The following is a 23894-nucleotide window of genomic DNA, read 5'->3' on the forward strand; positions in this document are numbered from 1 at the left end:
CTCAGGTGACCCTACTGGCAGGAGGGGGCAGGCCCTGCTCTTTTAAGCCCCAGGTTTGAGCTAAATTTAGAATGTTCTAACCCATCCGTTTTTGTTCTGTGGCCTGGTTTCAGCCTGGTGGAAGAGCGGCAACCTTGAGAGCAGGTGCCCAGTTCTTTTGCCTCAAGTACCTCCTTTGGCTCAGGGACACTGGTCTCCTGTCAGCTCCCTCTCCCCACCTCAGGACATACATTAGGAGGCTAAAACTGGCTTTGCCAGGGCAGAAATGCAGGCAGCAAAAACCTCCGGGATCCTCCACTTTTCCTGGCTCCTCTGAGACTGAGACTGCCCCAGGGACCTGGCTAGAGCCCAGGAAACAAACTTGCATGAGCCCTGACCTCCTGTGACTTCACAGAACCCATTCCTTTCTTCTCTCTGGTTGGCTCAGCCACAATCCCTCACACTAGATCAACGAACAGATCCCCGACAGCTTGGGGAACCCCTAACTCCCTGCTGCAGCTTCTGCTGGAAACACAGCAGAGCTTATCTACCAGTTCCCTTTCCCTCTGAGCTGAATGCCATCTCCAGGCTGGGCATGAGGTGTGTTCTGTAGAGGGAATGTAGAACTGGAAAGAATACGTATCGTTTTATGGAAATTCTATATATACAATATCTCACTGAATATTCACAAATAAGAACCTGAAGCTCTAAGAGTTTTCCTGACCAGGCCAAGGATGCATAACTGGTAAGTGGCCGGCCCCAAGACTCAAAATAGCCCTGCCTGAGGACCCTCCTGAGGAGCTGGGAGAAAATGCAGAAGTGTTGGACTTCCTCACATGGATTGTTGCTGATGTTCTCACAAACATTGAGGACTGGCAGTTTGGTATGCCAAGCCCTCTACCTTGGGGCTTGCCCTTATGAAGCTAGTTGCTGCAAAGAAGCTAAACCTGCTTATAATGGTGCCGAAGAGTCTCCCACAAGTACCTTTTTGTTGCTCAGATGTAGCCCTCTCTAGCTAACCCAACTCAGTAGGTCAACGCACTGTCCTCGCGCCTACGTGGGACCTGACTCCCAGGAGTGTAAACTTCCCTGGCAATGCAGGATATGACTCCCGAGGATGACCTGAGATTGTGGGATTGAGAACATCTTCTTGACCAAAGGGGGATGCGAAATGAAACAAAGTTTCAGTGGCTAAGAGATTCCAAATGGAGTCGAAAGGTCACTCTGGTGGGCCCTCTTACGCACTATATAGGTAACTCTTTTTAGGTTTTAATGTACTGGAATAGCTAGAAGTAAATACATGAAACTCTCAAACTGCAACCCAATAGCCCTGATTCTTGAAGACGATTGTGTAACAGTGTAACTTACAAGGGGTGACAGTATGATTGTGAAAGCCTGTGGCTCATACTCCCTTTATCCAGTGTATGGATGGACGAATAGAAAAATGTGGACAAAAACAAAATGAAAAATAGGGTGGGAGTGGGGGGATGATTTGGGTGTTCTTTTTTACTTTTATTTTTTATTCTTATTTTTACTTTTTCTAGTATAAGGCAAATGTTCAAAAAATAGACTGGGGTGCTGAATGCACAACTATATGATGGTACTGTGAACAGTTGATTGTATACCATGGATGTGAATATATCTCAATAAAACTGAATTTTAAAAAAATGTAAGCTTTACTATTTTTTAAATTAAAATTGGAAATGATAAATATTAAGAAAAACTATTAATGCACTCTCATATGCAGCTAAGAACCAAATTAAAATTGTTTTAAATTTTACTATACCTCTACAAACACAGGATGCAATTGTCAAATCTTCAGAATAGGACTGCAGTTATTAAACTAAGGCTCCTGAAAAAAAAGGATAGCCCTGCCTGCCTCCAAGCCTTTCTGCGCTTCCCATGGCACCACTCTTTCCTTTCTGTGGAGCTGTCAGTGACACGGATCTGCACAGAAGTGGGAAGGAGGGGGCTAGGTTTTCAGACAACTTGCAGGACAGGAGGCTGTCAAGTACAGAAAAAAAAGTTTATTGGAAATCTCTTGAATACATTTGAAAGTGTAACTCAATATTTCCAAACAGGTAGGATGGAGGAGGAGGGACTCTGCCCAGGAGACAAATGACTGGTCCCAGCCCTGTCCCGGGGTGCTACAGGAGTCAGTTGAGGGCTCAAACCTTTTATTGATTAGGGTTGAGGGGAAAGGGCCAGACTTGATGGTGGCTTTGCTCCTCTCAGGCTCAGCTCAAAGCCATGGCTCAGCCTCCCTGGCCTCTCACTGATAGGGTCCTGGAGAAAGGCTGCTGCCTGCAGAGGCCAACATTTGGAGCCAAAGAGGGCTGTTTTGGACAATAGCTAACAGGCCTTTCCATGCAAGGCCTTGGAAAGTGGGCAGCAGCTGAGATGGGGGTGAGGGGAGCTGACAATAACTTACCCAGGGACTTTGCCCTTCTCAGCCCTGGGGACTTGATGATAAATCTGGATTAGGAGAACGGGCCATGGGTGTGGTTACCACAGACAGGAGCTCCAGCCCAAAGATGGGAGGGCCAGTTGGCCACCACCGCTGGGAACATTTCTTTGTGGCAGCAGAATGCATGCATGGGGCAGGGCTCAGCCTAAACCCTGACAGCATTAGAGCCCCCTCCAGCCCTCAGAGGTCGGTCAGCCTTGTAGGTGGGAACAGCATCACATGCAGTTTACTAACAAGCAATCAAGTCACCTGCTCCACTGAAGAACAGCTGCTGCCAAAGAATAGCCAAGGTGGGCCAGGAGCACTGGGGGAGACCTAGTTTTGCTTTGGCAGGGCTACCAATTGGGCTGGGAGGGGAACAGATAGTAGGCGGGTGAGGCTAGGCACTTGACCTATTCAAGCAACAATACCCGAAGGGTTAAGTCAATCTTATGCCCAGCTTTGGTTTCTCAACCAGGAACCAATCCAACTAGCAAATCCCTGGGCAGTATATAAACCCTGGGATTAAAGAGGGGTGGGGGCCAGGCCCAAACAGAAAAGGTCTATAGCCCAGCCCCAAGGATTAGGGAACAAGTTTACCAGCAGCAGGGATCCTTGGGCCTTCCCCCATCCCTGGGGTGAGGGTGGGGAACACACATAATGCTTCCAGGCAGTATATGTGGCACAGTTCTGGGGAGTCATCACAAGACATCCTGGGCTGCCAGAACAGAGTCAGTCACTCTGCAGAAGCTGTGAAGAAGACTCACCAGGAATGTGTAGGTGTCCAACATATGTAAAGCCTGTTGTCAGTTCAAATGTAGCAATTCTGGGAAGTTATGTTGTCCTCGGCCAGCCTAACCTCAGACCTGCCTTCCGTATTATAGCAAGGAGACTCAAAGCAGCAACCCAGATTCTGAGGAACCTCCACCAAAAGGAGACCCCTGCCCCAGGAAGAGGCCCTCCACCTTCCCCAAGTGAAAACATCTAACTTCAAACACAGCTTCTCTATAAAATATCTGTTTTCTCTGAAAGTAATAAATATGTACTGTATTCTATAATTGAGAAGCAGCATTAGTAGGGGTGGGGGAGGAGGAGAGGGAAAAAGAACCTTTGCCATGACTCCCACGGCAGAATCCTAGAGACACTTCTGTTTTCATTTCCCATGTAGCTGAGGTGGGGCTGCTCAGACCCTCTGGTAAGGGATGGGCTGGCACAACCTTCAACGGAGGGTATGGAGGACAGCTGGCTTTGAAATTCTCACCATCTTGAGCAGGCAGGCCTGTCATATTGCCAAAAGTACCAGCACAAGGGGCAGAGAGAGGGAGTAAGATGGTGAGAGAAAGAGGAAGATATCAGAAACTAAAGGAAACAACAAAGAGAATTTAAAGGACCCCTTCCTTTTTCCTCCCAGCACTGTCTCCTTCCTCTTTCTGCCTCCACACCAGTCTCTGGGTCACCAGCTGGAATGTCAAATGGTTGACAGTAATGGTAAGCGTGTGGCCAACTGCGGGGCAGACCCAGGGCACAGAGCTGGCAGCAGATGGAATGGGATGATGGCCTTTGGGAAGCAGTTTGGGATGGTCAGTGTAAGCAGATGGTCCTGCTGAGAGCCCTTTTGTTACAAAGGACTTTCCATCTCCAAGGCCAGAGGGTGAGTCCTTTAAAATGTTATTACTTGGGCTTGACTGCTGACATAGAGTCTCCAGGAGATTTATGAGCAGGGAATTCTGGGTCCCCCATGGGGGAAACCATCCTCCCCTCCACCTGGCTTTTAGCAGGATGAGGTACTGGAGCAGCTGATAAGTGGGGAGGCTCTCTGTCTCCTGGGAACACAAAAAAGGGGATGCTGCTGGGACTCAAGGATACCAACTTTTACTGCAGGGTTTCTACAAAGGCATCAAATTCTCTGACATTCTTCTCATGCACAGCCAACTTCTCTGGTAATGAGTCCTGTTCCGGAAGGAAAGAGAAGAGATGTTTATCAGATAGGGCCTGAAGAGGCAGCCAGCCCAGTCACCCAGAGCTGAGAAGAGTGAGACACAAACAGCTCAGCTCAGCAATGCTGGGCTGGGAGAGCAGGGAGAATGCAGGGCAGCCGAGCAGGCCCTGGGACAGTGCAGTTATGTTCATCAATGTTTTGTGGGGGCTGTGGGGACTCAAAGAACAGTCCTGGGAGTCCAAGTGAGCCACACACTTCATACAACAGAAAAGGAACAAGCCCAGAACAGGATGACACAGAGAAGTTAAACATGAAATATCCTTGGCACAGATCAGAACGACACTAGAATAAAACAGCAAGTTTAGAGCTCTACAAATTAAGGAAAGATTATGAACGTTTTCTTCACATACTTTGCTGTGGATCAGAATCCGCTGGGGGAAGTGAACAAGGCAAGTGAACGCTCCCAAGAGATTCTGATTCAGCAGATCTGTGGTGAGGTCTGGGAATCTGCAGCTTTAAACAAACTGGGGAGAGGGGATGGGCTGCAGGGGTTGAAAGAGGATAGTAAAAAGGAGAGAAGCACAGGAAAACAGAACTACAGAGTAAGTTTAAGACACTGAATTGTTTATCACTAAGGAGAGGCAGCCAGTAATAACTTTTTTCAAGTATCAAATATTAAGAAAAAATAGGTCCTGATGAGCTGGTCTGTCTCCACTGATGAATAAACAAACAAATTGCATCTTAAGAGTTTAACCATCACTGGAAGATTTTTTGGCAGTGGAGCTTAAGCACAGGCACAAGGTCCTTCGAAGTGGTTGGAGGCTTTCCTGCCTCAGGACTTGTAAAATGGCCCAGACACAAGTGACAGCTGAAGCTGGTTTGGGTGCAGCTCCCTGAGTTGGGGGGGGGGGGGGGAGTAGGAGGGGGGAGGCCCCAGTAACTAGTTAGCACACTGGCTGTGGCACTATTTTGAGGGCATTCGGACCCCATTTCCTTCCAAGTACATTTCAAATGAGTGGCTTAAAAAGCCTAAATTCAGGGGACAGACTCTCTGGGACCAAAGCCTTCTACTGCCTGGCTCTGTGGACCTTGGGAAAGTTATTTAATCATGGCGCCAGTTTCCTCATCTAAACTGGGGAAAATAAGAAAATCTACCTCCTCTTAGGGTTCTTGAGGGTTCACATAAAGCACTTAGAAAAATGCCTGGCACCTAGAAAGCCTCAACAGATGTTAATGACAGTGGTGATAATTATTATTGTATTGTTACTACTACTGAGCATCCTGTTCTTTTCATAGCAAATCAAGGGAGGTTACTCTTAGGGGCTTCAATTCTGTACAGGAGGTGATATTGCCTCCTTGGGCAGATGGCAGAGGCCCTGACATCTTGTGGCACAAGGCACTCCGGGGTTTGCGGCTATACAGGGTACTCTCCAGCCCTTCAGAGGATGGAAATAAGACATACCCTAAACGGAGATGTGGTAATTATGGTCAGCATCAGGATACCTGGCTAAACATGAGAAGGGCTGGTTTGAGAGAATGAGCTCTCAAGAGAAAGGGCGGGATGGACCACTAATACTCTGGATTTTATGTTCTATTCTGCCGTGAATCATTGGCATCTGCCTGGCAAGCCAAGTGAAGGCAAGGAGCTGTTGGAGCAGCTTGGCTTAGTGGCATCAGCAAGAGGAAGAGACCAGGCACAGAACAATAGGACTGTGTGCCTAAGTAACACTGAGAATGTGCAGAGGAAAGGAGGAACTGAACTCAAGCAAATTCAAGATAATGACTGCCAGGCACAGTGCAAATCTCAAGTGTGAGGGAAAAATAATAGTCTGTATGTGTCTCTTGTTACAGGGAAGATGGGGGTGTGGCTGGCAAGAAAACATTGCTAGGGCTATGGAGTAGCAGTGACCATCACAGGGGGATGGGAGGTCAGAGGATGAGGGACAGTGGAGGAAGGGTTTCCATACCAAGTCCTCAGCCATGGACTGCGCCCCAATGTCTACGGAGAGGCTGCTCAGCTGAGGTGGGTTCTGAAATTCACGATAGAAGGTCCCCAAGTCCATCGGAAGAATGTCATCTTTAGAAAAAGCTGGTTTCTTTAAAAATAAGACAGACATAGTTTAGCCTGTTGCCTTGGACCACAGAGGAAAATCCAGGGGGAGATTAGCTATGAACAAGTCTTTCCTTCCCAGCAATTATCAAGGAAAACGTTCTTCCGGGCTTATCTTAGGGAGGGGAATCTTTACACCTTTCTCTTCTGGGCAGCTGGCTTCTAATCCCTGTGATAATATTCCTCTCCCAAGGCTAAGTTTACACCCCCTTCCTTCAAATGCCTTAAAGGGCTATCCATTCAGCATGAATAAGATCTCAGAGGATACTACTGGAAAATCCCCATTTAGAGATGAATTTCATTATGAATTTCAACCAAAGACATAATGCAAAATGCCTATTGCTCATGGGCCTCCAAATATCTCCCCAAGCAAGGTATCCTGAGCAGGTTCCCTACAGCTGAACCACCACCTGTCCTATCCTTTCTCTGCATCAGCCCATCTGATCCCTGTGAAGGAAGTCCTGTTTTGAAGAACACTTTGATAGAAGGTGATAAGTGCAGTGGATGCTTCAGGTTTGTTTCTCCTGGGACAACAAAGGGCAAAGGAAGGTGATGGCAACTTACGAAGTCAATCATGACGAAATCGTCATGGGTGTTGCCACTGCTGCCCCCACTGGAGCCATCAGAGTGTAAGCTGCCTTGGAGAGGAGATTCAGTCTCTGGGGAATCAGGAGGATTCACCTGTTTTCCAAATAAGGAAGAGTTAGGGGCCGGTTCTGTGAACTGAATGCAAGTTATTGCTAACAATCCGAGGATTTTGTAAGGGACCTAACACTGCCTACAAATCCCTGAGCCAAGGCTGATGTTTTGGCATATCTCTCTGGAAACCATTAGTCAATGGTGGGCTCACCATGGGATCAGCATCCTCTAGCTCCAAATTCTTGGGAGCAAACATGGCAAAGGGGATGTCCAAACTGGTCAGGGTAACCTGGAGAGACACAGGAGAAAAGCATTCGGGCCACTCTTCTCCAAGCTTACGGGCTTCCCTTACAGGCTGCCAGAAGCCCAAAGATCCAGCAAGTCTGTACTCCTAGCTTGATCATACTGCTCCTCAGACAGCCCCTCCCTCACCACCCTCCAGCCCACCCCCACAGCAAAAATAAGGGTTAGGACTTCCCAGGACTGTGGGAATTCATCTTTGGAAGCTTGAACCACAGGAATTCAGTAACAACTGTGCTTCACTGTCAGAGCTCAGGAGGAACTTCATCTTTCAAGTAAGGCTGAGGGAATGACCTTATAGTACAGTATTTTTGTATTAAATGATTTCTAGTCTTCCTTTCTTTGGGAAGCTTAAGACATCACAGAACAATAGTTTTCAACTTTTTCTGGAGGGTTATCACAGGTGATTAATCCCTGCCAAAGAAAAATTTATACACACCCTTATAATACAGTTTTACCTGCAATCTCAGTGGTTTCACAGATCCCAGGTTAAGAACCCTGCCTCTAGGGGCTCTCTCTGAGGCCTTAGAAATTCTCACAGGTGGCAATAGCAGAAGAATCACCTGGTTGATGGGTTTGTTGACAAAAGCCCCCACTTTCCGGACAAAGATGGTCTCCAAGACATCGTGGGGGGAGATCTGTCCTTCACTGCTGTTTGATACGGTTTCAGTGTATTCACTGGAGAAGAAAGGTAAAGTTGGTACTCACTGTCAAACCACAACAGAGACTACTTGGTTCCCCATAAATCCACCACTTGTAGGGCTGAAGCCCAGGGCAGGAGTTGGCCCCCACTGGCCTACCCACATGGGAGATGGCAATATGAGCTCTGGATGCAGCCATTGTCAGCCTACCTTTTGAGTAGACAGAAGAGGACTGTATCTGCTAGAAGAACTAAAACTTATGCATACAACTTAGTGTTGTAACTGTTTAAAGCTTACATAAAATTTAACCAGAAATTCTAATGATAAATGTCAGTTACCATACATATAGGCAAGCAGTTCCCATAAACAACTATAGTTTTAGTATTAATCTATTACATGGTCAGACCCAAGATTTTCGCTTTCCTTCTTTTTTATCGTCTAAAAACACCATAAGGCCATATGCTTTCCAGTACAATGTTAAATTTAATCCTTGCCTCAGGAGGGACATTGACATTATTCAAAGTCAAGAGTCCCAAATTTGACTCCTTAGACAGCCAGAGCTCTCTCTGCCCTTGACAAATTGCCTGGGTGAGGTTGTCTATGCTCTGTACTATATCCCTCCCATCATCCTTAAAAGGTCTTTGAACAACACATTCAATTTGGCTTCACCAAGCCTTGCTAATGACCAGAAATAGGAAAGATCCTCTGTCCAAAAGCAGTGTCAAGTTGGGGAAGACTGTCCAGTTAACACGGCCTCTGGACTACAGCCAGCAGGGAGGAACAGTATGGAAAAAAGGCCCGAGAGCTCTTAAGATCTGCATTTAAGAACCCCCTACTGAGGGTCTTCTGTCTAGCTACTCCTTGACATGCCCCAGGAGTCAAGGCTCAGAGAATTAGAGTATAAAATTACTAATGGATTTTCCTTTGATATCCAACAGAGGGAGGAATAAGAGGATGGGAGCTTGAGAAAAGACATGGATGACAGAAATTATTTTTCCTAAAGGATGGTACAAAAAATCTCCCCAAATTCCCATCCCACCACCACTCCACCGTGGGAATGAAAAAAAAGTCAGGAATTTCTATTATCAGAAAGTTCATTTAGGATATTGTGAGGCAATGCAAACTTAATATCTCTGGGGCTTTCCCACTCCAGGCAGGCCAGGCAGGTCAAGACAGTCTTCAGCTTCCCAAGGGAGAACTATTAAGTGCAATGGAAGAAAAGGCATGGGCTTTGGAGCCCAAGGATCTCAGCTCGAGCCTTAGCTCTGCCATTTTGTAAGCTATGTGATCTTAGAAAAATTACTTAACCCTTCTGAGATCTCACATCTTTTAAAAGAAGGCAACAGTGGTGATTTCTGTAAGGTGGTGTGCCGGCTTGGATATATTATGTCCCCCAGAAAAGCCATATAGTTTAATGTGGAGGCAGACTGATTAGTCTATTGATTAGGGCAGAAACATTTGATTAAATTATTTCCACGGAGATGTGGACCCTGCCCATTCAGGGTGGGTCTCAAGTAAATCAATGAAGTCCTATAAGAGAGCTCACAGACAGAAGGAGCTCAGAGCAGCTGAGAGAGACTTTTGGAGAGATGCTTGGGAGCTGACGCTTAGAGATACTTGGAGATGTTTGGAGATGCTAGCCCAGAGACATTTTGGAGAAAGCCATTTTGAAACCAGAACCCCGGAGCAAAGGATCATCACACACCAGCCACACACCTTCCCAGTTAACAGAGGCTATCCAGACACCATTGGCCTTTCTTCAGTGGAGGTATTCTCTTGTTGATGCCTTAGTTTGAACACTTTCCTGGCCTTAGAACTGTGACTTTGTAACCTAATAAATCCCCTTTAGAAAAGCCTATCCATTTCTGGTATTTTGCATAATGGCAGCATTAGCAAACCAAACAGGTGGGATTATGAGAACGTTCACTTTCTACCTAATTAATGTCTTATATTTTGAATTTTACTTCTGTAACCAGAAAAGACAAAGATTTAAAAATTGAAATTTTTAATGAGGAAAAACAACCATTTCCAAAGGCTCTCCATGAGGATCTGACATAGAAGAAAAAGAAAATCCTAATTATAACCACAGACATACTGTGCTCCAGACTTCAGGATTATGGTAAAACATCTTGTTCAAGTCCTCAGGAAACAATAAGGACTAACTCCAAGGGATTAAATCTTGGGGTAAGAGAAAAACATCTGAAAACCCCTTCAGTGGATGAGGGTGAAAAGAAGCAAGCACCTGCTGTTTCCTGTTAGGAGCTAAGTTGTGGGCCAGTTTTCTTATACACCAGAAGATGCCTGGGTTCCTGTGACTGGCTAACAATACCTGATGTTGGATCCCAATTGCCCTGAATAGGGTTGACTCCTAACCAGATCCCAGAACTGAAATTTAATATAAGATTGTTATCTGGGAACTTTAAGGATTCCATTTTGGGCACTGTTCTCGTTTGCTAATGCTGCTGGAATGCAAAACACCAGAGATGGACTGGCCTTTATAAAAGGGGGTTTATTTGGTTACACAGTTTCAGTCTTAAGGACATAAAGTGTCCAAGGTAACACATCAGCAATCGGGTGCCTTCACTGGAGGATGGCCAATGGTGTCCGGAAAACCTCTGTTAGCTAGGAAGGCACATGGCTGGCGTCTGCTCCAAAGTTCTGGTTTCAAAATGGCTTTCTCCCAGGACGTTCCTCTTTAGGCTTCAGTTCCTCAAAAATGTCACTCTTAGTTGCACTTGGGGTATTTGTCCTCTCTTAGCTTTTCCGGAACAAGAGTCTGCTTTCAACGGCCATCTTCTAACTGTCTCTCATCTACAGCTCCTGTGCTTTCTTCACAGTGCCTCTCTTAGCTGCAGCAGCTTGCTCCTTCTGTCAGATCTTATATAGTGCTCCTGTAATTTAATACAGACCCACCCGAATGGGTGGGTCAACACCTCCGTGGAAATTATCCAATCAGAGTCATCACCCACAGTTGGGTGGGGCGCATCTCCATGGAAACACTCAAAGAATTACAATCTAATTAACACTGATAGGCTTGCCCACACAAGATTACATCAAAGATAATGGTGTTTGGGGGTACATAATACATTCAAACTGGCACAGGCACAAAGGCAAAGCCAGAGTCAAAGCTGGAAGCAAAAAATAAGCACAAGTGTCAGGGAAGGCAGAAGCAAGATGTGAGCTCACCTGCTGGAAGGTGTGGCAGCGCAGTGGGCCCCATCTGAAGGGGTGTAGGTTGCCAATCTCTCCTGGTCAGCCTGGGTGCCGTGGGCAGGCTGGTTGGGAGCAAGGGGTACCCCACCTTCTTTCCCAGGAACCATTAGCTTTGGTGAAAAATGAAAAGATATGGTGATTCATGACAGTATCAGGCACCCTCACATCCTAGCATGATGGCATCCGTTTTTGAGCTTTTCCATCACCAATGATGCCACCAAGTGGGCAGGAAACCCTGGATCTTTATCCTGTCCTGGACTCAGTTAATGGAAGACACGCACAGTTAACTACAGAAGGAAAAGGAAAGAGAGGTAGAAAATGCCTGGGAAAGTCTCTTTGTTTTCTGAAGCTTAAGAGGTCCCTTCCTCTCACAGAAAGTCACTTTAATCCTCCAAAGTAACAAAAGAACTTTGCTTCAGGACACTCAGAATATTGTGGTCTTAAGAGGCCCCTCAACTGCCTTAGGACAGGGAAGGCAGCACTGAAACCCCATAGTCCTTCCCATCTTTAAAGATACCTGGTAAGGGTGTGTAGCGTTTAAGCCAGCAGCAAACACTACTGGATAAGCCAGGTCAGCTGATCCAACGCCCAGGGCAGCAGGTGGATAGGAAAGGCGAGAGCTGGAGAGCTAAGCAAGAGAAAACAAAGAGGGGCAGAGGAAAGAAAGAGGAAAAAAAATAGGCAATCCTAGAGTGTGACTAATGATTAAGATCAGTAGACAGATAAGGAATAGATACCAACCCACATCTCCACAGTACAAGGGGGCCTGATGTAAGGATTAAAGACAGACCAGGCCATTTACTTTTTTTTTTTTTTTTTTGCCATTTACTTTTCAGACAAGAAAACTAAAAAACTAGTTTGTACTGATACTGGGATTCCCAGCTCTGGAGCATTCCAACGGCCATGCATGAGTCCCTTGCTCCCTTATTTCCCAGGGGCTAATCTAACTGCTTTGGTTTCAAGTCCAGCAGATCTGTGGAGCACAAGCCTGGGAGAATTTGGAGCCAAAGTAATCAGTTTTTCCAAAGTCATTCTATTTTCTCCTTTGTCCTTGAAGTGCCTTTGAAAGAGAAGGTTTTCTCTAATCATACCCTCCATTACCCCTGGGTATGGGAAGGTTTCTATTTATATTTTAAAAAGAAAGAATACTAGTCTTCGGATTGTTTATTTGGAAGTAAAATATAAATAACTCCATGTATTTTTCACATCAATGGAAGGAGGAGGGACAAATGAAAAATCCTATTTTGGGGTACTGTGCTGTGGCTGTGTCCTGTTACAAACAATTACCACGCCTCAAAATAATCCCACACAACACTTGGGGACATTTAGATAACTATACTCTGTCTACATTACTCTATTTACACTTTTGAAATAAAAAGATGCCATCTGATTATATCCCCTTCTTCCCATTATAGACTCACTTGATGGGAAAAGGCCAGTCCTGCCATGGGAACCCTCAGGGTGTCCGTCACCACAGGTGTAGGGGTCTGAAAATGTGCCTTTGTGACAGTAAACACACACTGTGCACAGATACACACAGAGACAGGAGAAACGAGAAGAAAAAAGAAAACAAGAGGGACTTGAGAAAGAAGTGAAAAAACTCTGGGAAGGAGCAGTAGCAATAGAGGCTGAAATGGACGATGGTAAGTCAGGAGTGGAGCAGAGAGAAACCTGCATGTATGTCCTCCCGAAAGGACCACTTGGAAGGGACTGCAGATATGACATTTATCCTATGGTGAGCCACTGCATGCCTGTCTTTCTGACGAGTGGGTGGGAAACAAATCTGAGTCAAGCTGAAATTACTTGGCAAAATAGAGAAATGTGAACCAGGCATTAATCTGTCTTCAGTCAAAAAGTGGTGGGAGGAAGCTAGTGAACAGCTTACAATTGGGAGGGCCTCAGAGCAGGTGCAAGGTGTGCTGAAGATGAATGAGGATGCAGAGGTTATAAACATTAGACTGAAAGCCTTTTTTAGGGGACAAAGAATCTGTGGAGACAGGTTTAAATAGGTGACATTTTTTGACTGGAAGTTTAAATAGCTCACATACCCTGTCATATACTTTCCTCTGTCACTCAAGGAAGGTGAGTGGGTGTGCAGGTATGTCTCTCTGTGTATGTGTGTGTGTGTGTGTGTGCATTCCTACAGTGTAGAAGAATTCGATGTAGCAGATCGGGTACTTTCAAAACTCATGATTTTAAAGATAATAATGGGCATGATGATTACTTGCTATTTCATCTTTAAATTTCATCAAGTAGTTAATTAAAGCTTAGAATTGAAGGTAGGTCTGACTTTAGGTAACAGTGGTAGATTCAGGGCCACAACTATTTCTTGATGCAACTCTGTGCCCAAGCGACACAGTGATCCAATGATCCTTATTTTGTTGGCAAACAAACAACATCACCTTGACTGTATTTACTGGACTCGAGCAGAGGCTCAAAGAGAAGTTGCTGAACTGAGTAACTGTGCAAGTCCCTAGGTTAAACCAAGGAACAAACTATTTTGATATTAACAGGAATGAGGAGACATGGCTGTTAGTTAATGGAAAGGCAAACAATTTTCTCTTTCTGTTCCACCATCAAGGTTCAAAATGAGTATTTATGCACCAGCCATGATCAGAGGTACTCAGGGAGCAGTGCCATTTACAGGGCTCACCCATGAGGTGCACAGTGTTGATAATATCTTGGCATGACCTAGTTTTAAACTGTGATAGGAGACAATAGGAAACGACACCATGAGAAAGACCTGCTCTCCTTACACAGGCCAATAAACTTTCATGCAAACATCAGATCTACTACTTAACTTCTCAATTTACTCTTGGGGTCAAATTACTACTGTATCTGACAGAGAGGCAAACTGATTTGTCTTCCTCATCTCTCACACCTCCCAAGTTAAAACTTTATGTAAAAACCTACTTTCATTAATGTGTACTTGTAAGAAAGTAGGTTTTTGTCTTTTTTGGTCAGTGTGGTTTTATGCCAGTAAACATACCAGAAGCTACCTCCCACCGAGCAATGCTGAAACTCATATGCCTACACACATTATAGGGAGGAGGGGAATAATACCCTCCCCAACCCCAAGACCCAACTTTCGAACAATGACCTCTTTAACCCTAAACAAACTGAGATAATAGAAATAATAATTCTATTATTATTAGGATGTTGCAATGTCATTCACAGAATTAATCACATGTCTAAATCTTGCTTTGGAAATAGATGAGAACCATTTAATCCATTTAAACCATTTAATCTCCTAAACAACCCAGGATGGAAAAAATTTTATATTCTAATTTAAAAAACTTAGGGGAAGAAAACCCTTATGACTAGCTTATTAATTTGTTGGGTCCCCAAAATAAGATGGTGAAGGGGATAATCTGGAGCTAAGGAAAAGTGGAACTGAGATTCTAAAAAAAACTGTCTAATGTTGAAAGTCAAAGAGGAAGGAATGAGGCAGATGAATGACACAGTAGAACTGAAAATGTGCCCTGAAATTCAGTCAGCTGTCAAAAATGAGTTCTTAGCAGAAGCAATATCGGCACCATATACATTATGCAAAAGACTACACAGAAGCTTGGGAAGCTGAGAACATCGTTTGGAGGCTGTGTTTTACTAAAACTAGGTTTGAAACTGAATACTGACTCAAGCGGAAAAAATAATGGTTAAAAATGTTCTGATAGAGAGTACAAATAGGTAGAAATCTGTGAACTATTAAGAAAAACTGTATTAACTATTTTTTACGGATATATTATGTAAATAACTTTGGCTCCTTTTGAGCCCCTTCCATTATTAGGAACCAAATTTACCACTTCAAAGAGAAGTAGCTACTCAATTAACAAGTGTAGGTTAAAGTACCTCCCTAGTGTCAAAATGCATTTGCAAATCTGTGGCTGATTTTCCAAGGAATTTTAAGATTCCCTAGAAGGAAGGTGAAGGTCATATGTAATCCTACGGGATAAGCATGTTTAAAAACTAGACACACTGCGTGCTGGAACCATCCCCCAAAATAACCCCCTCAACACAATCACCTCTACCACCAAAATGGACTGTATCCAAATTCTGATACCATTTCAAAGGGCCCAAATATATATATATACCAAATAACTACCACCACACCAGAGCCTGTTTCCCCCTACCTGGGATGGAGGGGATGTGGAAAAAGAGGTGGTACACACTTCCTGAGAGTCTTCCACAGATGGATATGTTACTCCAGTGTCCTCACCAGCAGTTCTATTGTGAGGGAAAAAGAAATAGTGAGTTTTATGGTGATGGCAGTCAATGCCAGAAAGGACACAAAGGGAGGTTAGATAGGGATGGAAGTTCTTTTAAGAGTTGTTTCAGGCATTCAAGTGTAAGAGAATCCATGCCAAAATGGAAAAGTCAAAAATAGAGAACAGAAAATACCTCCTTGCAGAATTCATAGCAGCAGGAGAGGAATGTTGAGTCATTTCAAAACATTTCCAGGAGAGCAGCATTTAGAGGTTTGACTGTGGAGTTTTTTTGTTTGTTTTACCCAAAGTCTTACCTGACCTATGATTTTAGAGAGAATTTTCTTAAATCTCGCCAGTTTTGGGGGCCAGATCCAGGTTTTCCAAGAACTGTCAGTAACACATACTCAGTGAAACAAGTCTAAAGCCTAAAGACAAACCTATGCAACTTCAGAAGTCTATCATACAATGGCAGTATCCTTCCTCATACACATCTAATCCACCCTCTAGAGAATTGTGTTTTCTGAGATCTAGGCTTGAAGACATTTTATTCTAATGTATATATGAACTGTTCCAGATAGCAACCTGAAAACCATTTCAATTGCCAAGGACATTCCACAAATTACCACCACTCTTGTAGTCCCTAAGGAACCTGCTATTAAGAACAGTCAAATACTACATCAAGATACAAAATGTCTGTTGCAGGTTGAATTGTGTACCCCAAAAAAGATGTGTTGAAGTCCTAACCCCAGTACCTGCAAATGTGACCTTATTTGGAAACAGGGTAATTACAGGTGGAATTAGTTAAAATTAAGGGTAGGGTGCCCCTTAATCCAATATGATAGGGATGACTTATATGACTTATAAGAAGGGGAGAAGAGACACAGACATAGAGAAAGCCATGTGACAACAGGGACAGAGATTGAAGTGCTGCAGCACCATACCAAGAAACACCAAAGATTGTCAGCAAACCAGAAGCTACAGGAGGCAAGGAAGATTCTCCCTATACATTTCAGAGGGAGCATGGTCTGGCCAACACTTTGATTTTGGACTTCTAGCCTTCAGAACTGTGAGGCAATAAATTTCTGTTGTTTTAAGCCAGCAAGTTGGTGTTACTTTATTAGAGCAGCCTTAGGAAACTAATACAACGTCCAGGAATTTTCTGAGACATTCTGTATACCCCAAGTCTTGGAGAACCTAATAGGCAATAGCAAGAAGGGAAGGTAGCTACTCCATTTCTTTCCACATGGGGTCTCCATCAGTGCCCTCTCTCCATGTGTGAGTGCTGATAAAGGTGCTCTATTTGCCTGTACAAGATGGATACTTCTGCCTAGCTGTAGTCTGGGAGCATCTCTTACACACCTCACCTGTAATTGCAGGGGTGCATGGGTGAGGAGCTGGGATAGGGACGATCCACAAAGTGATCAATGATAATCCCCATGATAGGTGGGGTCCTCTCAAATTGCCTGCAATGCAATTAGCAGATTACAATATTTGTTAGAATATCTTTCCAGTCCCCCTCCAAGTCCTCAAAGGACCCCTTCCCCTTATATCCATTACATCATAGACACTACCAGAGCCATAACTACTGCATCCTTAAACATAAACCACCAATTCTACATTCTGGACAGATTGGCTCTGAGACACTCAGAATTCTCTAATCTGGCAACTGTGCTCTTTCTTTCTTGATTTTTATTCTTCTAAAGGGGACTGATATCAGCATTGGCAGAGCTGAATTGTAACTGAGACTTGGATTTTGGGAATAAAAGAATTTTAACATCTTTGGAAGAGGTCTTTAGAATTCCAAAGAGCTTCCTTACCTGGTGGACATGAATGCTAAATTAATTCTGTAAGCACAAGAAAGAGTGATGGTGCCCACAGGGGTGCCCACTGTCCCAACACGAACTGTCTGGAAGCCTAGAAGAAGAGATAAATCAGCTTTTTTTCCAGAGAACAGTGACCCTATCTCCAGTCTGCCTTCCCCTGAATCAGCCTACTCTCCAATCTATGGCATTACCCACCTAACACCACAAATACAGCAGCCTCAACTTCTTTTCTCTCTCTCCATCTGTATTTTTTTTTCTTTCAATTTATTCTATATTGACCCAATATTGGCAGCTTTCTAATTCTAGGTGAAACTCCCTTCAAAGAGGTGTAATGAATATCTGAATGAGATCTATCCAACCCTGCCCAAATGTGTCACACGCCCAATGAGGCAGAGAAGGGGCACTAGGAATTTGTCAGACAAACACCTCAATTTATGAAGTAATCACACTCCCTTCTCAGGCTGCCACTCCAGAACTATAGGAAAGAGCTATGGCCTGCAGATAACACTTCCCAGAAAAGTTTTTCTGGCTTTCTTTCCAATTTTTCAAAATTGTTGGTGCTCATCGGAAACATTTAGCAGTTAATTATAGAAAATAAGGAAAATAGGCAGTAGCTGGAACTTTGGGGAAAACTACTCGGCACTCCTTGGACCACTTACCTGCCTCATTTTCTCCTTACTTGTCTTACATACTACATATCATTATGGGTGGCAACCAAGCCCATCTCTGAAGTCAGGAGAGCTCTTACCACTACAAATATTTTTCAACCTTGATACATACCTTCTCCTAAGCCATTCAGCTGAACTTCCCCAAAATATATCCTGTAGAGAAGAAAGAAAAAGAAATGTTACCTGACTCTTTATTCTAAGGGCCTGTATGGCCAAACCACCTGGACACAAAAACAAAACAAAACAAAACAAACCCTTTGTTCCAAACATCTGCATGAACATCTCTCCTGGTGGAACAATAATGTTACTAACTACTCTGACTGAGCTGTAGGCATGGAGATGTATAGGAGGGTTAGTTAAAAAATGAAGAAAATAATAATTAAGTAGAAACTATTTAAACTTCTTCCCCCTGCTCCTGCAATGTATTTTAAAAGTATACCTACTGGGAAATATAAGAACATAAATGCAAAATTGGCAAAGAGTTCTGGGACTGGTACCAGAAAGTACTAGATGGTGAATAGTTATCCTCAATTACGGGAAAGGCTCCATGCTTGTCACAAGTTGTTCCAAAGTAAATGGGTTAAGAAATTAGAAAACCTTTTCCACCAGGAACAGTTAACTAGGTGAGACTATTATGAAAATATAAAGACACAAACATTGTAGAACTTTCCCAGAGTCTCCTTGGGAAGGCCAGTCTATATTGGCAAAACATTTAATGTTTTTTATATTTTTTCAGGTAATTTTATTAAAATTTAAACACCATACCTGGGTTTATTTAATAAATAGTAAGCTCCAACAATATATAGCCTTGTGGTTACATGTTAGGAACAAGGTAAGGACAAATCAGACAATCTTAGGCCTCAGAAATTACAGTCTGATAAGGCAGAAAATAAATGTTATAAATGTTACAAAATACATGCATAAAAGAGACAGACATCATAAAGGAGGGGTCAGCCAATTCTTTTTTTTTTTTTTTTTTTTAAATAATAGTAAACATTTTAAGATTGTGGGCCACAGTCTGTCTCAACTACTCAACTCAGTATGATGACCCTGCCAAATATATAGGAATGATGTTAATAAAGTCTTACCACAGAGGAATCCTGCTAGATACCCTTTAATAAAGAACTGATGTTTAATCAGTTCACTACTCATTTGAATATTGGTACAGTACTTAAAATAATCTAAGTTAAACTTTTTCTTGCTATACTTTGTTCATGCCAGTCAGGTGTAAAGTGAAAGTTTTCTTCACAGATAGCAGACAATAAAACTTTAATTCAGTCTTCATGTACAACAGATTTTTTACAGTGTAATTATGCAGGGACTAGATCAGAAAAGGAAAAAGAATGGTGATGCAGCTTAAAAAAAGAGACAGGGCTAATCTTCAACGGTATAAGGCTATACTGTTAACCTGCTAACAGTAATATAAAAAGAAAAAAAAAAAGGAGATCCAAATTTACCTCTGGGGTCACCTACTCCTCTATGGTTTAAGCAACTTATCTGCATCCCAAACCATTACTAACTGATAAACATACAGTGAGCAATACCATGCTACTCCAGATATACAGAATAAAGGAAGACTTAAATACTGGTATGAAAAAGACTGAAAGTCTTAGTTAACTAAGATGATACCTTTAGCAATGTGGTAAGGTTACTTACAAAAGAACCAAAGTTAAGGGGGACTTCACATAGGGAAATGGCAGCTAAGAGTTGGAAAGTAATCTTTCTATTATATTTGAATAAGTATAGTAATTTTCAAATGAAACACTCAACTTTAAAACCTGGGACAACTACAGAGAAGACAACAAAAATTTAGTAAAGACTTGGAAAAATACGTATGGTTAGTGTGGCTAGATTATTGCTACGGAAGTTAAAGGATGATTTGATAACTATTCTCAAGTACTGGATTGTTTCAATAGAACTAGTTAAATCTCTCTTCCTTGGTCCCTCCCTGCTACAGTAATTCTTGTTCTATACACATAAGCCTCTTGCTCTAAAACCAATGGCTTGTCACTAGTAGAAAAGAAAGGAATCTTGGATGACTTGGGAACGCCTGGCTTTCCATGCTCTGCTCTCACATTGCCCTACATACCCTCTACTCAACCATGACAGTCCATTTTACAATCTGAGTAAAGCTCATACCTTGTTCCCCACCTCTATGCCTTGCCTTCTGTTGCCTCTTTACCCAGAATGATGGTTTTCCTTCATTTCTACCAGCTGCAATTCTCTTTCCCTCAAGGTCCAGTACAATTGCCAAATCCTCCATGAAACCTGCACTGTTCCCCCTACCCAGAATGTATTGTTCCTTCCTCTGTGTTCTTCCATTATTTACTTCCTGAAACTGCTGCCATGCAGTTCTCAAATCCTGCTTTTTATTATAATTATGCAAACAAAATATTTCCCCCATTAGATTAGAAATACTTCCAGGACAGGAACCCTGTATTGTTCTTCCTTGCATCTTGTACAATGCTCGCACTAAAAAGGCACTCAATAAATATGTACTGAAGTGAAATACTCAAAAGAAAATGTTCAAAGAACTGTCGACCAGTTCTTTATATTCATGGTTAACTAATAAATTTAAATAGAATTAACATTTTTTATTAGATAAACAGAATTAACACTTTTATTAGATAAAGAATTTTCATTTATCCCTGGACTACAGAAGGTTCTAGATTCTTCCTGGGATAGCCTACTAGTTAAAATCTTAAGCTCCTTTCCAGCTTGAGATATATATTAGTAGGCTCTCAAAATCTGTAACACAGGAATCATGACCATGCATAGGCCAAGGACCCTGAACTTGATGGCTTTGGAAAACTGAGGATAATTGGAACAGAGGTTCATAAGGAAGGTTGGATAAATGATCATATTAAAGCTATAATATCACTATCCAACCAATCACCCATCCAAAAAACAATCACAGAATACCTGAATGTCAGTCAGGCAATGGGTAAAGTGATGAGGCTGATGAGTGAATGAAGATAAGCATCTATGCTGTTTACCTGTACAATATGACGTATTCATGCCCTTGTTTTCTGGAGAGTCTGTAGGCTGGTGTCACCCTAGTTATAGCAAGGAGAGACTTCAGAAGCAATGACAATCTGTTGTACACCGTGTAGGATACTTTGATTTCTTTATCACACCTGAGGAGCAGATAGACACTGTCAATTTCTCATTTTAAACTAATTTAAAACAAAGAACAGAAATGCAATGGATATAGAGACAACAGTTACATTTTATCCAGTGACCGAGATTAATTTGGTAACAATTTTCAGGAATTCTGATGAAATATTATCTGCTTTGTAGTCCAAATACACCATTCAGAAAGTATCACAGTTAAAAGAGACGGTTACAAATTAGCATTGGAACTGTATAATATTAAATTTATTAAAACACATTCTGAACTAAAGGCATAATTAGAGTTCTTCATCAGTTTACCAACCAATTGTTGAGGTAAGCCAAAGTTTTTCTCTCTCATGTACCAGACACAGGCAGATAGATGAGCACTAAAAAGTGCTCGATATATTTTTCCTGGCTTTGAAGAGATTATCTTTCTAAAGAGTAAAGAAACACACTTAAAAGCAATAATTCAATATTGCAATTATATATACTAAGTGTGCAAACATAATTTCAGTGTACTATCTTATGAGCTGTCTACCTCTATACATCTAACAGGAAATCAGGAGAAAAGTCTGTTTTGTACTCTAATTGTGGACCATAACCAGGCAATCACTTTCTATTTAAGAAAGAAAAATAACCTCCACACCACCTCTACTTATCACTAAGATTTTTCTTTTGATGTGTTGATATTTCCTCAATTTTCCCATATACTCGTCTTGAAAACTGAAGCTTCAGACAGGAAGTAAGCTGATCTGCCTTAAAAGAAGAAAATGGGGGAGGAAAATAACATGCATTTTCAATCCATGACCAACAGAATCTTTAAAAAGGAGTGGTGAGGGGAAATCTTATTGGATGTCTGCCACATAGAAAACAGACAAAATAGAGTAGTTATCTCACAAGAGCTTGCAAAGGATTTAATCAGAGAACTGTGTATTCTGGGAAAACAACGGATCCCTTTCAGCTTTCTCTGCTGCTCTTCTTCCTGTGGTATCTGAGTCTCTCTGGGCTGGCACTCCCTCTGAAGGTCATCTCTCTGCCTAGGCTAGAAGCCAAGCTTGAAGCAAACTGTAGGAAAGACCTATTGGCTCTGTTGAGTGGTCAGAATGCGCTCCATGACTCTGAAAACAAAGCCTTGCTTTTCATATGACATCATCTGCTTTAACCTCAGCTACCACAACCAAGGACCATAAGACAAAAATACTTACTTTTCATTCATTTCAAGACACCAAATTTCCAGCTCCATGGAATCTCCCTGTAGTGGGAAAATATTTCAGTTTTATTTGTCTTTTTAAACTACCATTTTTCTTCTTATTACAAAGCACAACACAGCCTCTATAAAAATTTTGGAAATTACAGATAAGCAAAAAGAAAAAAAAAAAAGATATGACCTTATAATCCAACTAGCCACCTTTCTAAATAAAATTCAGTTCACACTATATATGTTATTTTTATTATTTGCTTTTTTCTTATAAATATACTATGGAATTTTCCTTATAACTAAAAATTCTACATCATTTTTAATGGTTGCATAGCATTCCATCAAGTGAATCTGTCATTTGATCCGAACAGTCCCCCTTTTCTTAGATATATAGGTTGTTTCTAATTTTTCACTACTATAAACAACATTGTGATAAACAGTCTTGAGGCTAAAACTTTGTATCCTTCCTGAATTAATTTATTAAGGCAAATTTCCAGAATTGGATTTGCTAGATCAAAGAGTAAACATGTTTTCGGTTTTGTTTTGTTTTCCACAATACCAACAGATAATTTATTTAGCACCTAGTATGTACAAGGCATGTACTAAGCTTTTAAAATACATCAATGGGCAGAGATCTCAGTCTCTGCACAATGAAGCTCACAGTCCACTGAGGGAGTTAGTCCTTAAGCAGATAAGTTTACAAATGGCTATGTAATTTACAGTATAAAATGTCAGGGAGCAAAAGATCTGGATACTATAAGACTGATTAACAAGAGGACCTCATGTTTTAGACTGTAAGGTCAGAGAAGGCCTCCCTTCCAAAATGTCATTTTAGATGGCATTTGAAAGATGAGCAAGAGCTGACAAAATGTAAGGGGGTTGAGGCCAGAGAAGGGGTGATATGTCATCAGAGCCCTGGGGCAGGAGGGAACATGTAGCTTTGGAGAAACATACCTAACCAAAGCAGCCAGCTGTGTGCCTCCAGCCTTTGCCATCCATTTTAGGTTTCTGGAGCCCTGGGCCCCATACTCTGAATGCCCTGAGCTTACCAAATAGCTCCTCTTTAGACTTTACTCTGTTTTTGTTTTTTTTTTTTTAAGGTGGAGACATATATAAAACATAAAATTTGCCATTTTAACCATTTTTAAATGTATAATTCAGTGGCATCACTTTTACAATGCTGTACTACCATCACCACAGTCTGTTACTAAAACTTTTTCATCACCCACAACAGAAACTCAAAGAGTATACATGTTTTTAATACTTTTGATATGTATGCCCAAATTGCCCCTTAGAAAGACTGACACTTTTCAAATGATTTAACAAGAGCCTTTCCCTCCAATTCTATAGGGGAATGACAATATGGCAAGTTACACTCCATATAAACAATGTCCCATAGGCAAGTGTAAAGAGAACATGGTTACCTTTACCACCTGAAGGGGGAGATTTTCTAGAGGAAGTAGGTCTTGAAGGATGAATGGAAATATGTCATAAGAAGATGAGGGCGAAGAGCCTACTCCAAATGGATGGAATAATGGGTACAAAAACAATGACCTCTTCAGAGAATGAGGGGAAGTTCAGAGGGGGAAGAGACAGGAATAAGGCCAAGAACTGAGTTG

At 42.3% G+C, this 23894-nt stretch overlaps 1 protein-coding gene across 9 annotated transcripts in view; it reads right to left on the reverse strand.

The window, feature by feature from the left end:
• Positions 1-1991: 1991 nt before the first annotated feature.
• ATG13 (autophagy related 13) overlaps positions 1992-23894 on the reverse strand; it is a 66371-nt gene continuing 44468 nt past the window's right edge. For 3 of the 9 annotated variants that reach the window (XM_037838581.1, XM_037838580.1, XM_037838579.1), the window contains 14 exons: positions 22283-22329; positions 20960-21100; positions 18076-18116; positions 17290-17386; positions 16837-16935; positions 15398-15491; positions 12689-12787; positions 11785-11895; positions 11241-11377; positions 7977-8091; positions 7325-7402; positions 7039-7155; positions 6332-6460; positions 1992-4375 (listed from right to left, as the gene is read on the reverse strand). In XM_037838581.1, the coding sequence (XP_037694509.1) occupies positions 4298-4375; positions 6332-6460; positions 7039-7155; positions 7325-7402; positions 7977-8091; positions 11241-11377; positions 11785-11895; positions 12689-12787; positions 15398-15491; positions 16837-16935; positions 17290-17386; positions 18076-18116; positions 20960-21100; positions 22283-22329 (1383 nt within the window). In that variant the 3' untranslated portion in view covers positions 1992-4297. The remainder of the gene's footprint in view (positions 4376-6331; positions 6461-7038; positions 7156-7324; positions 7403-7976; positions 8092-11240; positions 11378-11784; positions 11896-12688; positions 12788-15397; positions 15492-16836; positions 16936-17289; positions 17387-18075; positions 18117-20959; positions 21101-22282; positions 22330-23894) is intronic. The other 6 variants (XM_037838582.1, XM_037838584.1, XM_037838586.1 and 3 more) reach the window with 6 other exon arrangements.

The sequence above is a fragment of the Choloepus didactylus genome, chromosome 6 (assembly GCF_015220235.1).
Source record: "Choloepus didactylus isolate mChoDid1 chromosome 6, mChoDid1.pri, whole genome shotgun sequence".
Lineage (NCBI taxonomy): Eukaryota > Metazoa > Chordata > Mammalia > Pilosa > Megalonychidae > Choloepus > Choloepus didactylus.